Source organism: Cupressus sempervirens, chromosome 10 (genome assembly GCF_028749045.1).
Source record: "Cupressus sempervirens isolate cs-2001-9-10 chromosome 10, ASM2874904v1, whole genome shotgun sequence".
Classification (NCBI taxonomy): domain Eukaryota; kingdom Viridiplantae; phylum Streptophyta; class Pinopsida; order Cupressales; family Cupressaceae; genus Cupressus; species Cupressus sempervirens.
The window spans coordinates 353,442,597-353,461,516 of record NC_143127.1 but is presented as its reverse complement, the minus strand read 5'-3'; the positions used below and the strand labels follow the sequence as shown (position 1 = coordinate 353,461,516).

Below are 18,920 nucleotides of genomic sequence, written 5' to 3'. Positions count from 1 at the left end.
TTACCTAAATCGTTGGGAGCCCAACTTTGACCCATGTAAGGAGGATATCAAAGAGATCCTAGCTTGGATTAGCCTAAAATTTCTTCCCAAGAGTATTGGAATGTTGAAACCCTGAGGTTGATAGGTAGCAAGTGGGAGATTTTTTTAAAATTAGTAGAGATAGTAATAAGATGGATTTCCAAATGTTTCCTAGGATCTGCATTTTATAGCAATCATGTCACCCGATACTAGATATGTTGTTATTATATGAAGAGGTGTTGAAATACTCGCCATGCATGGTTGATGATCACAATGAGGAAAGTTGTGTGGATAATAGCAAAGGGAGGGGCTAGCCAACGGGAATGTATTGGTAGAAAAGGTCATTCAGATGATAAAGGGGGAGACAAGAGATGTTCTTCAACGTCAACAAGAATGGCAGATTGTATTCCAAGAGGGAACTATTTGAAATATAGAGTTTCCATCAGAGCAATAAGCTTGGGAAGTTGTGCAAAAGACAATCATTTATGAGATTTTTGAGTGGAGGAGGCATTTTGCAAATAAAAGCATTCAGAGGAAGAATAGCCATGTTAACGGTAGGGAGGCAATGCCAAGAATTAAGGAATGTAGGGATGGTTTTTGTTATAATCAAATAGGAGTGGGTTTTCAAGGTGTTAATGGGGAGGGAACTCTAGAATCGAAGTTTATTACAAGAGGAGGTGTAGGTGACGGAAATGGAGTGATGATAACTAAAGAGAGAGTCGCAAGATTGATCATATTGATAGGAGGTAGCAAGATTGATTAGTCAAGCCTAGGGAGGATGGGTGTTGCAGAGCTCTGATAAGGAGTGATGTCTTGGGCTCTACAAGACAAAATGGACATTTAGAATTAACAATGTCTCAAATAGGGGTAAACTTTAAGGGCATCCCTATCTCCCCTATTAGGCATTTGGATAGTTCCTTTGAGGGGATGAGAGATTCTACTGGAAATGTGAATGATACAGGCTCTGAATTTGAATCTGAAGAAGAACAAGAGGAGGGAGACTTTTGGGGGTTGAACACTAGAGTGTGGATTATAAAGAAGAGATCATTAGAACAAGCATCTCCTCAAAGTAATCGTATGAAGATTAGAGAGAAGAAAAGGAGGCAAAAAACTAATCAAATGAGATTGGCTATTGCTGGAAATGCTTTAGGAAAAAGCGAATTGAGTTTAGGAAAAGGTAGAGCCTTTTCACAACAGCCATGAGGGTCCAATCATGGAATGTTAAGGTTTGTAATGCCACACAAGACCAGATTTAGTATTGCTTCATGAAACTAAAATAAAAGAGCACAATTGGTGTTCTTCACGAGCTTTAATAGATGGGAGTTCCAATTAGTTGGGGCACAAGGAGCTTCTAAAGACCTTGGTGTTTTGTGGAATGATCCAACAGTGGATGTGGAGGTGATTCGACAAGACAGATTGTGGCAATGGTTGAGGGTGGACTCTAAAAAGCTTAACATGCGACTCTTAGTGATCAATGTATATGGACCCAATCGCTAAATTCAAAATTGTGCCTTATGGAGGGAGTTATCAAGGATTCTAGAAGGTGTTGATGGTAATATGTTTATTTTAGGGAGTGACTTTAATGCAATATCAAGTCTGACCCATAAGTTGGGATGGGTTGGTTGGAGAAGATAAAGCTAGCAAGATTTTAATAACTTCATTACATATAATGAACTAATCAAATTGCCTTTCAAATAAGGGATTACAAATGGACAAACTGGTGTGGTGGATTCTTCAGTATAGCCAAGAACTTAGACCATTTTTTGCTAGCAAGAAACTAGGCTATTATGCAATGGACTTGTGAAGTTGAGATACTTCCCATAACCAATACAGATCACTAACCTACAAGGTTAAGAGTGCAAGAGGATGTTGTGCCTGACCGATGCCTTTTTAAATTTGAAGCTATGTTGTTTAGGGTGGAGGATTTCAAGGTTCTTGTCAAAAATTGGTGGTCTTGAGCTCCAAAGAGGGCAGGTAATAAAGCCTTTATTTTCTTCAAAAAGCTATAGTTTGTAAAGAAGCAACTGAAATGATGGAATAGAGAGAATTATAAGAACATTTTAATTGAGAAATTAAACATTGGGCAGTCCCTAAAGTCTTTACATAGCAAGGTCATTGAAAGTGGAATGAGTAAGGTGGATTTCAACCTATTGAATCATTATAATGCAAAGCAAGAGGAGGTGTTTTGGAGACAAGTTTAGAGAAACGGGATTGAAGGAAGGGGTTAGAAATACCAATTTTTTGCACAATTCAATGAAGATAAGAAAAGTTGGTGTTAAAATTTTCTGAAATTAAGGATACAAATGGGGTAATGTTAACGAATATGGATCAGATTAATCAAGAGGCGGCAAGATTTTTCTCTAGCAACATTTTAAGGGCTGAAGCATCTGAACAGTTGGTGAGGGAGGTACTGGATGTTGTTCCTCCTTGTATTTCTGCTGCCCAAAACGAGATGTTGACAGCAGAGGTCTCAATGGAGGAGGTTAAGCTGGCATTGTTTAGATTGGGGGGATAAAGCCCCATGCATAGACGGTTTCCCTGCTTTGTTACTCCAAAAGCTTTGGGATATCTTTGCTTAGGAATTGCTTTAAGTGGTGGAGGAGTCTAGGAAAGATGGTTTCATCCTAAGAGACTTTAATAATACCTTCATTGCCTTGGTTCTGAAAAGGGCTGAGATTCACACTTTTGTGGATTTTAGACCAATTTCATTGTGTAACACAGACTATAAAGTCATTTAGAAAGTTATGGCCAATAGGTTGAAAAAGGATTTATACACAATGATTTATGTGGAGCAAAGTGGCTTCTCCCCAGGTAGATCTATATTTGAAGTTTTTATTATTGCACATGACACAGTGCACTCCATTAGATTAGCTAAGGCTGAAAGGATGATGGTGAAGTTAGATATTAAAAGATCATATGATGAGGTGGAAATAAGGTTTTTGTGAGAAATGGACAGCTTGGGTCAAGAGCTGCATTAACTCCCCATGCTTCTATGTTTTGGTAAACGGAAGCCCACAACGCCTTTTTGAATTGGAGAAGGGATTTGCCAAGGGGAACCAATTACTCCATTTCTCTTTATTATTATAACAGAGGTGCTAAGGAGGTTAATTTCTCATTAAAGGAGTTGAAGAGAGTGGAAAGGTGTGAATGTGGCAGAGGGTGTCGACCCTGTTTCTCACTTACAATTTCTTGATGATACCTTTTTGGTTAGGGAGGCCTCCATTAGGGAAGCTAGAGTTATGAAGGAAGCACTCGAATCTTATGGTGAAGCTTCTGGCCAATATCTTAAATGCTATGCTCCACGGAGTTTCCGGGACGAGAACATTTTAGGGGATGGAGACGTGTTTTCGGTACGGGTACAGGTCGAAGCCAAAATTTAGGGAACGGGACCTCAAGGGACAACAATTAAAAACATAGGGGGATTTTTTATATATAGAGTCAAAATTCAAATATGCATATCATAATATTGATAAACCTTTCACCATAGACATTTTAGAAGATCAATGCATGGAATATTATCAAATGATAAATACTAAGTACTTCCAGTATAACAATATCACATATATATATAGCAAAAATAAAAATGCCTAAAGGCTCCAAGTATCATGCTGAAATCAGAATGAAATAAAGAGAAGTCCAGCTTGCCCTCCCGGATACTAGTCGAGCATTTTTGGGAGTATCGGTGCCATGGAATGAGATCAACTCTCTTTTCTGAACTGCCTATGCATGCATGATGACCAATTCATAAACATATACATGTTAAATCACAAGGGATGGAGATTGTAGTGCTTGAGGTAGAGCCCATAGAATTGTAGGGGATCATATGGATTTCGGAATAATTTAGATAGTGTCAGGTGCTGGGGTTAATAATTAGGGGCGGGGACATGACTGCCTGGTTTAGATTATCGCGACCAAACGATATCTTAAAATATTTAGTAAATACTAAATGCAAGCTCTCCTCACTAAACACAATCTTTCCTCACTGCTGCTATTGCTCTTATGTTTTTTTTCTTCCTCTTAGCAAGTATGTCAAATCTAAAAATGATTAGACGAGTTAGTGTTTTAATGGACCAAATATGGGTTGCATATTTTTATTATGTCTTTAAGATGACTAGGGGCCGCGCAAACAGCAAAAATTAGAAAAAAAATATGATTTTTGGAGGGCATTTTGCCTTTACCAGATTGGCTGGAAAAAAGAGGACGGCCAGCAATTTCAGGGACGGATAGGAGACGGAAAAACTGTCCCCAGTATTGCTGGTTGTCCCCAAGTTTCCTGCCAAAAAAATTCGGCAGTTTTGGGGATGTTCCTGAATTTGCCAAAAAGGGGACGGCCAAAATCCGTCCTTGCGTCCCCGTTTCATCCCCAGTACAGGTACGACCCTAAAACCATAGGGGACACGTCCCCATGGAACACTGATTAAATGGAGAAAATCTGAATTTTCCTTCTTCAATACTCAACATAAACAGATTGATATTTGCATAATTTTTGGTATGCGTGTTGGTGCTCTCCCAAGTAAGTATCTGGGTATCCCTTTGTTTAGAGATGCCTATAGGACAATGTTATGGAAGAACTTGATGGATAGTTGTTACGTGAAAAATGGATGGATGGAAGAGTCATTGGTTGACCTCCACTAGCAGAATTTTGATGTTAAGCACTGTTATTTCTGTTATTCCCGTATTCTCTATGATGTGTTTACGAATTCCAAAGAAGGTTATAAGGTTGATTAGTCAAAGGATGAGAAATATTCTTTTAGGCACGGGGCAAGTGTGGAGGACAGGATTCCTCTGCTTGCATAGGATAAGATATGTCAGGCGAAGATCTGTGGTGGTGTTTGGTTGCAAGATTGGAAAAAGATGAATGAGGCCCTAGAGGCTAAGCTTGTATGGAGTATTTATAAATGTTAGGATCAGGTATGGGTGAAAATTTTGAAGAGCTAGGTAATCTGGACTCAGCAAAGAATCATAGAATCTTGACTTTCAGGGGTCCTCCAAGGAGATCAACAATCTGGAATTTTATTAGTTCTTGCAAACATGTTATCAATCAACACATCTCATGACAATATGGTATGGGCAGATGGCAAAATTCTGGGATGATTCTTTGGGGGTGAGCAAGTGCTTAGTGAGAATGCAAATATACAGGGTCTAAAGGAATATTTTTCATTAAAATAGGGGGATAAAGTTTAGGTTTATGTTGAGAGGACTCAAGGGCCTCTTGGTTATGAATGGAGATGGAAGGAGTATGATTTTGATGATCTGAATCAACAGAAAAACGACCTTATGAAATCTACTTTTGCAAAGTAGGACTATCGCCTTAGCAGAAAAGAAAGATAAGGTAGTTTGGGTGTGGGGCAGTTTCAAGAAACTAATCAGTCAAAATTGGGTATCAGCTTTTGGATAGACCAAGGAAATATATGTTGGCACAGGGACTGTCTACCTAGGGAAGGTATTTATGCATGGTTTATGGTGAATGGCAGGATTCTAACAGGGGAAAGGAGAAAGAAGCTGGGATTTTTGAAGCCTACAAAGTGTATGACGTGTGAAGAGGCAGAGGAGACGGTTGACCATTTATTGGTGCAATGCAATGTAGCTTCTACATGTTGGGATCATATTAACAGAAAAATAGTATAGTAGGGCCCCTTGCAAATACGGTGAAGGTTGTCTTTGACGAATCACCATTGATGTATCCACTCTTTCTAATATAAGGATTGTTTGTTGATCGATTGTTGTATGGGAAATATGTAAGGAAAGGAATAGACACATTTTTCGAGACAAGAAGAAATCTAAAGAAAGGTTGAAATTGTGGATAGATCATATGATTGAGGAGGTGATGGGGACTGTGGCATAATCCTTCTACTAATTTGGATAGCATAATCCATAAAGAGTGATCGGATATTAGAATCAAATCTGGTATGGGGACTTTAATTGTAAAGAATGGAGATAAAGGGGAGAATGTGGTGTGGAAGAAACTGGATGTGGGTCGGTTTAAAGAAAATTTTGACGGTGTTGCAATTGGTAATCTGAGGCCCTCTGGAGCTAGAGTGGTGGTAAGGAATAGTAAGGGTAATATGTACAAATTGCAGCAAGACGGTCGGAGGAGGGGACCAATAATATTGCAGAGGTAAAGGCAGCCACCATGGCATTGAGGTGGCAAAGGTCTTAAGCATTCACAATATCCATCTAGAAAGAGATTCGTCATTTATTACTCGAGCCTCACAAAGATGCTTATCAATTCATGACATTTGCAGAACTTCATTTGGAAAATTAATAAGAGTTTAGAGGGATTTGACAACTTTAAAGTTAGTGATATTGGTAGGCAAAGCACTATTGAGGCAGATATACTTCTAAATGGGCAGTTACATTTAAAAATGTAGGAGAATTTAGATTTGACTATTATAGAAATGGTGCGTTTGATCTTTCAAATATAATGAGCAGTGGGTCGATGTAGTGGGGTCAGATTGTTTCCTTCGGTCTAGGGTGGTGGTCAAATTTGTTGAGGTAATTTGATTTGCTACGAATGTTAGAAAGTTGAGGGAGTGTGTGGTTTAGCTTTTACATGCTAATCTTTATATTGTTTGAAGCCTAGGGTTAAGATAGAACTTCGATTTATTATGGTGCGCGAAAACATGGATTTAAGTATTTTAAATGATGGTGGCTAGCGGCAGAATCAAATAGGCATTAATAAAGGGAATTACTGGATTGGTGCGACTGACTGATCACACAAGCCATGTACCTTTTTAAGCGTAGCATAGAAAGGAAGTTGGATTATGTTTGGACTTTGAGAAAGAGTTTGAGTGAGCTTGTGTAGAAGGATTTGTTGGAAATGGGGTGAAAATGGAGGCCACATTCACTTTCATGACCAAAAAACAGCAAACGGGTATGTTTGGACCTATGGAAAATCATCAATTGAAACTATTGCTTAAGTGCCCTTTCAAGGTCGTAGTCAATGTGGTGTAATAAACATTGGGCATTCTATTTCAAGAAGCTACACACTGCTAGAAGTTGAAAGTGGACATTGTTGCATGTATTCTGGAATGGGGTTTGGAATTAGGGGAGAATGATAGAACGGTGAAGTGGGATATAAACTCTTTGTTTGAGAGAAAGTTGATTGTTGGTTTGGATTTTCTATTGGAATGGGCCTATCCCAGAATCGGCTTTGTTTATAGTGCATGCTTCGAAGATAGCGATGATGTAAAGGAGTTGGGTGATGTTCCTTTTTCCCGTTGGCCAAAGAGTGTAAATCAGGAGATGTATAAGACGAATATTAGGAAGGAATGGGATGCACTAAAGGTGGCTATTTGAGAATATTACGAAACGGGTGGGCATCTAAGAGCCAGCATTCCTATGCATTTCCCATGATAACGATGGACTCTCTGAGTGAGGCTTGCCCATGTGATGGTGGGTTAAAGTTCTATGTTTATGGATGCATGTTTATGGTGGTTTATGGAAATTTTGATCTCTAAAAGACACATTCATGTCCTTGGATGTCTAGTGATGATGTGGCCAAAGGTTTTTGAAGGAACAAAAAAATTTGAATTGTGTTGATGCATTCATGATCTGAGTTCATTGGTTTCGTTGTCGCTCTTAGTTTTTGAAGGAATGTCTTTTGGTCAATATCTACTACTCTACATACGAAGGAAAGATTGGTATTTTGTGATGTGACTTGATCGATGTGATGGTTGGAAAGGATAATTAGGTAGAGCATTTTGGATAGAAGCTTTTTATGATATTGTAATGATTAATGGCTAGTTTATTTTGGATGGGTAGTTTGGTTTACGGTGAACTCATGGATGAGCTTTTAGCTTTAGAAATGTGGATATTAGATGATGATAAATTTGAACACATGTAAAAAAAACTTTAAATTATCAATAAATATACATCTACCGAGCAAAAAAAAACTAATGACAAAGCTAACCAATTAAAGGAGTAAAATATATTTCTATTTTGCACATAAATTTATTACAAAAGAAGCCTGGGGATGATCATTGAAGAAGTAGAGCGGTCCGACTAAATCATATTGCTTTTCTTGACTATACACAATCTAGTTAAGGGACCCAATGGTTGCCAAGAGGAACCGAACAGTTAACCAATTAAAGATTGTAACTACTTAAAGCCAATGAGCATTTAATACATGATCTGATAACCGATTTTATCAAAATATAATATCAATCATTGTACACCAACAACATTAAAGCCTCCACCCCTCCCCCTCCTTACCCCCCAAGAAAAAGTTGTCTTCTAGACAGCAAGTAAAGATGAAACATTAGGGAAGACTTGAACAATAGTTTCTTTTTCATCAACAAATATATTGAACATGTCCACCTAGCTTGGAAACACAACAATAAATACCTTGAATGGTGATGGAATACACTAATGCAAGTCTGTTGACACTCACTTCTTGTTGTGTTGTAGATAAAACAATCTCAAAACACTATTGGGAAAGCTTTGAAAACTTTGGAAACGATTACACTAGTACACATTGACAAATCCCAAACTTTATAATTCTCAATAAACTTGACAAAAAACTTCTACATGTCAAAACAAAATATAAAGGTTGACAAAAAAATTGAAGATGTATGTCGGTCATACTCTATACCGTATCAGCATTTAGAGTTGCTGCTCATATGATAGAGTGATGGAACACAAAAATAATAAAACCCCTATCACAATTTTTTTTCCTGTTAAAACATGATGCCAAAATAGGTAACTCCAATGAGGGTGAAAAGAGCACTAAAATCTAGTTGTCTCAATCACCACTTTTTCATGCCTCCTTCGATAAGGTATGCCTAGGAATGCAGCCAAATCTGCAAACACTAGCAGTACGGTCTATTCTTGTATAATCATTGTGACCTCAAAACAATGAAAGTAATGGATTTCATACCAACAATAAGACATCAACAAAGGTACATCCAAGAGAATGAATATGGCGTGCTTACAAGTATACAACATGTCAAAGAAGTCATCAATAGTTCATTGAAATCACATGAATCTATCACCTAAAGATTAGCAACAAAAAACCTCTCCAAAGCACACCAAATTTGACCATCTTCGCAACCCCAACAACTAAAACTCAGATTTGAAGAACAGTTGTAGTGCCAAAATGGAAATAAAAAAAACCACCTAGGGGAGTTTTTAATACCAAATCTAGTATTGCCGAGAGGTGTTTGACCTCATGAAGCCTTGGAAGGAAATAATCAATTTTATATTATAATAACAAGGCTCCCAGACTCCAACTAGGCTTGGTTTCAACAAGGTTGGCTCAACTTTTGACTCACCAATGACTTCACAAAGTAAAAAAGCCCTTGTAATTTAGAGATTTTTAAGAATTTAAAACTTGTTTCATGCACCCATTTTTGAATAAAGAGACACAATAAAATCCTCAAATAGAAGCTAATTTGATCAAATACATAAATATACATCAAACACATAAGTACAAATGCAAATTAATACATTGACGACAATTCATATACTAACAAATAACCAATATTATCAAACATAGCAATAAGCATTTTATGTCGACTACATCATCCCCCCCCCCCCCCCCCCCCCACATAAGAAAAAGTCATCTTCCAAACGACAAGTATACATCAAGTAATATCTAGGAAGACCAATGACAGGGGTATAGATAATGATTCCTACTAAGCAAACTGAAAGTTGTACTAGTTGTGGTTTCACAATAAACACCCCATTTCGAGCATTTGCAGAAATGGGGACCCCCCTTCTTTTCAATTATTGTGTCTTTGGTCTTTCTTGGTTCCGTTACCTAAGCTTTTCCAATGTATCAAATTGTGTGCACTTCTGAGTGTTTCAAATTCTTGGGTCTGGTTTCAGGTTGCCCTACTTAGTCTTTTTGGGTCTTTCATGTTTGATTGAGTCTTGTGTTTGTCAGTCTTTCTTCCCTTTTTTTTTTGTTTTTTCCAATGTTTAGTCATCTTCGAACTTTTAGAGCTATCAAAGTTGCGAAACTCCGAAACACAAATAACTCCAACAAGTTTGGAAGTTTGTTTAGTTTATGGTATTTCCGAACCATCAGAAAGGATTGGAGTTTTGGACATCCCTGACCTAAACAACTCAGAAATGTCTAAGTCTTGGGTCGTTTTATCTTTAAGTCCTTTTTAGAGATTGACAATGCTAGATGTCCAACATCACCAACACCTCCGAAGTCTCAATGTCTTCAGTGACTTTTGCCTTGATGAGTCAATCCTTTGACGTTTCAAACTTGTTGTATTCGAACAAGTCTGAAACATTTGAAATCTCTGAGTCATAAGGGTTAACGGATGTTGATGTCATCACCTTTTTGTGTCTACAAAAGTTTTTCGGCTTTCATTTTTTGGTCATTGTGTTAGTTTGTCTTCTAATTTTTGAGCCTTCAACTCTTCAATCTTGTCTACTAGTCGCTTGCAAGAGAGATTGGTGTGTCTAAGTTATGTTACTACAGCTCCTCGCACTACCTTTGTTTCTTTATTTGCCTAAGGTGGGTAGGGTCTCGCCTTCTCATTTTCGGTTCAATTTTGTCGAGGGAATTCTAGTCACCTCTCTTGGTTCAATCATTTTGGTTTTTTATGCTTAGGGTTTGGGTCATGGTCAAAGTGGTTTGCCTTTTAGTCAGTATTGAGGTCATAACCAATGTATGTTTGGTAATCATTGGGATAGTGTTTTCCATGTGAGGGGTTTCATGTTCAGGTTTGATTGCCACTTTCGTAGTCTAATAGTCCAACTCCTTTCAAGGTTTCAAGGTTCTCGCAACTCTAAAAACCCCAATGTCTCTCAAACCCAATAGATAGTTGTTATGTGGAGCCAAATCAGACTCAAAGATAAATATTTCCCCACTTCCTTCGTCACAGTTTTCTCGCAAATTTTTTACACAGATTTGGGGTCCAGGGGCAGTGCCCTTGAGGCCAAAAATGACTTTATTATATAAAAGGCATCGGGAGTTATTTTTCTATTGGCTGACATATTCTAGCCCTAATTTTGTAACAAACATAAGTCTTGTATAAAATGGCTTAGGGTTAGGGATTTTACAATGAATGATGATTTAGTAGCTTCTTGTAGCGGTATTGAGTTGCAAGGGATTGCAGATTGTAATCAGGTTGAGTTAGTAGATAATAATATTTGACTCGCTGCTTGGTGGACGTAGCTGAGGGATTGGGTGGACCGCATTAAATCTTTGTGTCTTTTGTTTAATTTATGCGTGCTTTATTCCTTGGTGTTATTGGTTATGTTTGCATGAAATTGTTGATTTTGTCTCTCTAATCCTAACAATGGTGTCTTGTGTCTTGTTGCTTTTGTCTAAGTCTCTCGAAGTATCAGACATTTGGAGTTTTTGGACTCCTTTCTATCCAAAGGTTCTATTATCCTCAAGTCCCAAGTCTTGTTTAGTCCATTTCGAGTCTAAAGCGGGAGCAGGCTTTGGAGTTTTGGAGTTGTCAACCTCTGATAACTCCAAAAATCCTAACATCCTCACATTCTTTCCTTTTACCCAATCATTGAATTCTCTAACTCCCCCTTCTCTTCAGAGTTGTCGGACATTCTCATGTCTGACAACACCGAGACCTCTGCACTCAAAAATCACCATGCAAGTTTTGAAAATGATCATAGACGTATGCATATTTTGGATATGAGGACTTGTCACACTTCAACGACTCTGAAAAAATCTGATAATTAACTCTAAAGAGGAAAATTGTCGGGCTCCACTTTTCACACTTTCGCCTTGCCCTCTGACATTGATCTATAAACTAGGATTTACAAATTTATAATCTTTATCCAAATTACAGATTTAATCCCTAATCCTGGCAGTAATTGCATGGCTATATGTCTTTAACCATTGAAATTACAAGATTTGTGATTTAAACACTTAATTTAACTGTGTTTAATTACATAAAAGAAAGAACAAATAAACAGAAAGAAATGAGAGGAAAAGAAAGAGATAGAAAAGAGATGCAAACATTTTGATAATGGAGTTCACCCTGTCAAGACTACGTCTTTGGGTCCGCTTCTCAATCTGGGGGACTGCTTTATTAAATTTGCCAACCAAATTTGCTTCGTTACGAATTCCAGGCTCCGAGCCTTCATAGTCTCTTTTCTAGCACTTGAAGACACCTCAGAAAGTCTTTGTGCTTACAAAATCTCACATAAGAGCAAAATTCCTTCTCCCTTTACAAAAATTCTCTCCAAGATCACTCAAAAATTATTTTCCCAAGACAATTCAAATTCCTCCAAAATTCTCATTGTCCTTAAAAGAAAAATAATCCCCCTTTTATACTTGATTTTGGCTATATTTGGCTTAAAACCAAATAACCGATATAATGATTATTTTCCTTATTTACATTACAATAACAAAATAACCAAATTTCCCAACTTTATAATATCCTTAAATATTCTACTTGATATATATTTTTTCTTCTCAATATTGTGACTTATCATATATTTATTTAAGTATATATGGGTGCACACATATATACCTAGATAAATATATAATTTTATTTATGACTATTATGATTAAGAAATTGATATATACCTTCACAAAATGAATTAAGTACTCATGTTTACCCTGAAAGGAGTTTTATACTTGATATCCATATTTGTTTATTTTTTCATTGATCTTACTTGGATCTCTACATTTACCTTAATTCTGATTGGATTATGAGTTATCTTACACATTTGCCTTCATTGTGATATTTTGATGTGCACATAGTTGCACTTTTATGCTTTTATAGCATCGTTCTATGCCCATGTTGGCACTTTATGGTTTTATACCATTGATTTACATGATTTATATGATATTCTTTTTTGAGTTGCATAGGGAGCCAATTTTTCAAGGTTAACTATGTAGGTCCCCTCAGTATAACTGATACATAGTTTCCTTATCTGGCCCATGGAGTATCCCTCCATCCTATATTGGTGTGCACTCAATTTATATGGAGTTTCCCTCCATTTGATCCTATTTGTTCTACTCTGAAAGGATTGATATTTATATGGAGTTTCCCTCTATTTGGTTCTATTGGTTCCACTTTGAAAGATTGATATTTATATGGAGTTTCCCTCCATTTGATTCTATATGCTCTACTTTGAAAGGTTGATATTTATGGAGGTTGATATTCTATTTTGTTCCTCAATGAAGAGGATACTATTATTGGAGTTTTCCCTCCAAATTCAGATGATTTGATTCAATTTGAAGGCAATATGTTGTTAAACCCTCATAATCCATTCATTTGAGTATCCTAACAAAAATCATGATAATACTAATTTGATCAGCATGTCTCTCTTTTTACTTTATTTTCATATATTAATGTGATAATGATTTGCATACTTTATTGCTTAGATCATGAGTCATGCATGTTATGGAGGGACGCCCCCATTAACTTGCAGTGGGATGATTCATTAAGTGGACTGTCTATATCCACATGGTTGATGCAATGTTGATGCAAGTATCATTAGTTGGCCTTGTCTGTGGTAATTAGTACATTAGTATAATATACTTTTCATGAGAACACTGATCAAACTTTTTGTGCTTATTGATAATATTTTGAGCATATACTTTATCTTGATATCAGGTTGACTCCATTGCCTTGTGGTAACATGTTGTATCTTCCTCTCTATTTCTCTATGAGAGTTTTCTTATTCAAAAGGATTTCTAATTCGAATATAAAATGAAATACTCCTTGTGGATAGTTGTCTTGTTTCTTGTGTCTATGTTTTTCAGGTAATCCATCTAGGCACATATAAGACAATATTATTTGGTGTACTTTTTAAACTTCTCTCTTGGCTCTATGAAGATTTATATACACTCACAAGAGACCTTTGCACAATTGAAGACACTCTAAAAGATCAAGTTGCTGCTATTTAGCATATCATTGCAAAATTTGGGTTTAATACCCTTTGATGTAATTTCCTCAAGTAAAGATTAAAGGGGGGTGTTAGAATTGGTAATCTTTCCTTGGTTGTATTTATTAAATGGGATAAACCAAGGTATCCATTATGTTGTTTGTCCTCTAGTCCACATGTGAGGACAAGCCTATTTTGTAATTCCTTTATTAAGGAAAATAGTTATTCCTCCTTAAGAGGATTATGACACTTGTTATGCACACACTTATGAATGTGGCAATCATTCACTTGGGAGTTACAAATAACTCTTGTTCTCATCTCTTTATAAGAGATGCTTCTCTCTCATTCTAAAGATACAATCACGATGTAGATCATGTAATGAGCTCTATGGCTTCACATTATCTCCTACTCTCTCTTTCTTCATTCTTAGGCATTTGCCTCATTCATATAATTCACAAGGGGTTTTCTTTGCTTTCCCCTTTCAAAATCCTTGTCTCCTCTTTTGCACTAATCTTGGAAAGCTCTTATAAATGATGGTAATTATGTTCATCACAAACTCTCTTGGATTAATTTATAATTCTTTAATTTTAGTTCATTTTGATTTTATTATTTCTAACACTTACCTCTTCAAATTTTCTCTAGAAATGGAAATGCAACCCAAGTTTGAAAAAGCCTCCTTCAAATGCTTATTTCAACTCCTATCAATGCTTAGATGCAAGCTACAAAGTGGCACAAACAATCAGCAACCGATAGATGAGAGCCAACCAATTTGCTAATCTATCTCCCAAAACCCCAATACTCTTCCCTCAACTCTTCTTTCTTTATTATTTGTGTTTGCAAGCGATAGAATGACCTTTTTAGATCTTACTCATGCTTTACAAACCAAAAACAACAAAACCAAAACATTAAAAAATGTGTTTTAATGAACTTTTTGGACATTGCCCATCAGCTGAGGCATCCTAATGGGACTCAGTGAGTCAGCGAGGACTCTGTTGAGTCCGAGTCCAAAGGCAATTTGCCTCATTTTGGCCACCTTGCTGAGTCCTTGCCAAATTCGCCAAGTCCTTGCCAGATTCACCAAGTCCTATAACATTGAGTGGGACAACCATGGTTACCTAGTGCTTTTCTTAGCGGCTTGCAGTAAGTTAAATTATGATTTGAGTTTTTAGTTGTTACAATACAAAATCATACCGATACCCCATCAGCTAATGCTTTGTGGCACTACAGCCTATAACACATTCATCCAAAAAATTAAATTATACCTTGACAGAAATATTATAAGGGTATGAAAAAATCATCTCATGTGCATCATATAGCAAGCAAATGCTATTATAACAATTGAAAATATAGACAAAGCAGGAATTAAAACAATTCAGATGACAAAATATAAATAAAATGACTTTACCTTGCTCCAGAAGCAATAACAGCTTTATGCACTTTCATCCCATAGTAACCTTTGCCCCCAAATGCCGGAAGAAGTGATGGATGGATGTTCAAAATTGATCTAGAAAATGCTTGAACAAGTTCTTCTGGTATTAATTTCAGGTAACCTGCTAGGAGAAGGAAGTTGATCTCAAAGTTCCTAAAAGAAAGTAAAAGATTAGAAATGAGAATGTTTTAGCATTAAAATAAATTGATGTTTTAACTGAAAGAAGAAATTTTCCACATGCAACTTGATCGTAAGAGTCCAAAAGTCAATACTTAACAGAATGCAATATTCATGGACAACTTAAAGAGGTAAGTAGGCCTGTAAACGTTGTATGGAGATTGTAGCAAGAAGAGGTACAGCTCAACTCTTTTGGAGTTTTCTACATTGAGGTTCTCTAGATAAATCCCATGTTACAATTGTTTTTTTTTCCCTTCTACTTCTTGATTTCAATTCAGGTGTGAAACTACCTACAACAAAATTTCAACACTACGCATCAAAAGGATAAGGTAATTTAATGTTTTCCTAACAAAGTACCTAGAGGACAACACAAATGATTAAGGCAATTACACATAAATTAAAAATTGTGCTGATGAGTTAGCTATAGAATATATATTTTCATTACAAATCAGGTTGGTATAAAAGCAGTTTTGTTCCTTAATTATGTGCAGTTTCTTGTGGTGCAATTAATATGATATTATGCATATTATTAGTAAAAAACAGAGATCTCTTTCACTATATAAAATTGGCTGATCATACATTCAAAAATAGGCCCATTCAATGAATTTCTAGACATGATGAAAGCTAACTCTAGAACAAATTCTATCATGCTAGTAATGCAGAGAAAAGGTCTAGTTGGCAATATTTTAAGCAAAGATGAAGTCAAAGTGTAACGGGGTATAGAAGTGAATTTCTAAATACAACCAGTCAGATAGTAAAGATGTATGAAACCACAAAATCTTGAAAAAGATTAATAGAAGACTTCATCACCATCTAAATAGGCTTGTAGTAATGGCCAAGCCTAAGGCAGGGGTCCCATGAGGAGGGCTTAAGCTCTATTTTTAAGGAAGAGGGTGGTCCAATGTAAAAAAAATTGTTGAGCTACAAGATCATTTGAAATCTTCTCATTCCAAACAGGAGCTTCTATTTTTCAGTGTTTCACATTTAAGCAGGTGAAAAGGAGGTGGGCAAAAAATTGCCCCAACAGCATAGGAAATTTTTTTTGCTAGGTGCTAAATATTTAAATTAGAATTTTCCTAAATAGTAATTTTGGAGGAAAAAAAAAATTTAATGCAAAAAATATTGAAAAAAAGGGTATTGTATTCATGAGACCACCAGCTTTCTTAAACGACAGTTTTAAGCTTTAAAGCTGAACTAGACTACAAAATTCATGGGATCAGCACCTTTAAAATTTTCCTATAAAGTAGCAAGAAGCTCCAGCTCTATTTTTTGCAAAGCCCCCTTCCATGGGACCCCAGCATAATATAAACATGAAGAATTTTCACAAGCCTATTATTTTGAGATGGACAAGGAAAAGGGTGCATCATCTTCTTCATATGCACAAAATAGCAATTGCAAAAGGGGAAGTTAAGTGGCAAGAAGTGTACTGCTACTATTTTTTTTACAAATAATGATACCCAAAATCACATTGTGCACTATGACATGAATGATGAAAATTTTGAGAAATGTTAGAAACTATGTCTGGAATTGCACCGTGGAAATCACAATAAGAGGGTCAGGAGTTCCCTTGAAAAGAATGAACCAGATAGCAGTTCCAAAACATACTAGAATATTGCTTGCACTTTAATCCACAGACTGGTCCACCTGAATAGCAATGAGGCTAATGATAAAATTGAATTTACCAAATTCGTACCATTTCAATATTCAAAGCATGAAAAGAATACTTGGTACTCTTTCTAATCCTATCCTAGAAGGAAATTTGAATTCTGGAGGGATGGTGGACAAGCTTGAGATGGTTACATACATTCATCTTCTTCTATAGTCATCATGGTTAAGTAAAACAAAGAAGTGAAGACAGATATACTGAACACTCCAAAGTAGGAATTGGCATAAATGAGCATCTCATTTCAAATATTGTGCTAAATCATTCTCCTTGATGTATGTAGCAGCCGATGTAAGTATATCAGAGATGCCTTCTTAATAAGAAGAGCCAAAAAATACCAAACTCTATAGGATTTCTCGATGAAGGTGCAATGGTCATGAGTTTTGGGCACAAGAAGATCAAGGGCCTAAGCTTGGGGATGGCAATGAGGGGCAGCAGAAATGAAGGTATAGTACTTGAAAAATTAGTTATAAAAAGATGCATTAGAATTACAAATGAAATTTTGGCATACAGAGTAAATTGTACATGACAAATAAGATGTATAAAATGTGCGCAAAGATTGGAGAATAAACCACCCGAACAAACAAACATTACATGACTCGCTAAGAAAACAAACAAAGAAAATAGAAAGCCACTAAAGTGGCTTTATTGCAATTGTAAACCTTATCTTTAAATAATTTAGTAATATTCTAATACACGAGTGTAATGTCCCCATTTGTTGCCAGCATCAGAATTTCAGGGATTGGCCTAATATTGGACCCTCGTAGGCTAATAAGGATGGTTAGAGGGTCTTCTCAAGATTGATTGATCTCCAACATTCAGCAATTTATGGATTTGGCCTTCGTTTGATATCATTTGGACTCCATTTGCCATACTTACTATGTATAGTAAGTCAGGAGTAATAGAGATGGACCCTTTCTATTTTTAGAAAGTGTATTTGGTCACATAGGGAATTACGAGGAGAGATTCCTATTTCAGACGGCATGGCAATCAGACAAGTATTTCAGGAGATATTAAAGTTCAAGTGACTTAAGTGATTTATTTAAATATTTTAATGTTATTATAAAGTTATAAAGTAACTTAAGTGACTAAAAGACGAAATTGGCTTTTAATCCCACAAAGCCTAGCTGTTTGTGTCTTCCCTCATATCGAGGTTTTAAAAGCGTGGAGCTACATTGGGATTGAGACCATGGAAAAAAAATTAACATATTGATTTGAAAATCGGTTGCTTTGATGTGACTGACTGCCTTAAGCACAAAACCCCTTAAGTCATTGAGAGTCTGGATGTAGCCCCAGCAGCTCTCCTAAGTGTTCAAACAACATTTAGGTATACAACAGCAGTATTAATCTCTGACTACAAATAGAAATTGACTGGAAGGAGTAAGTATCCCAGCAAGTTATTTACAGTTCATTTATCGACTGGAAATGTGTGCATTCCTCCAGCTCCTACATAGTTGACAGGTTAAGGGAGTATGTGGTATGAGTGTAGAAGTCAGGGACAGCAGTTCTGCGGCAATGGAGGCCGAGTCTCTGTGATATCCGGCTGGGTGACACTCTAAGGTTTCACCATGGGAAGGAGTCTACGTACAGGTGTGAGGGCAGTGGCCGGAAGTCAAAGTGAAGAACATAGTTAGTAGTCGGGGGTGAGGTAAAAGCTGCTGTCAGTTGTCTCAGTATTGCATAGGTGTGATAGCAGCTGCAGACGGTTTCACCAGTTACTGCCAACAGTCAGAGCCGAGTCAAGATCATCCTCAATCAGGTCATCTCAGTGGGGAGAACAGATCACAATTTCCAGATTTATGCATTCCAGTA

The 18,920-nt window shown here is 36.6% G+C and overlaps 1 protein-coding gene across 2 annotated transcripts in view; it reads right to left on the bottom strand.

The window, feature by feature from the left end:
- Nucleotides 1–18,920, bottom strand: part of LOC149534044 (Formyl transferase) — a 147,152-nt gene that overhangs the window by 53,230 nt on the left and 75,002 nt on the right. For both annotated transcript variants that reach the window (XM_089805687.1, XM_089805686.1), the window contains exon 4: nt 15,245–15,421. In XM_089805687.1, the coding sequence (XP_089661813.1) occupies nt 15,245–15,421 (177 nt within the window). The remainder of the gene's footprint in view (nt 1–15,244; nt 15,422–18,920) is intronic.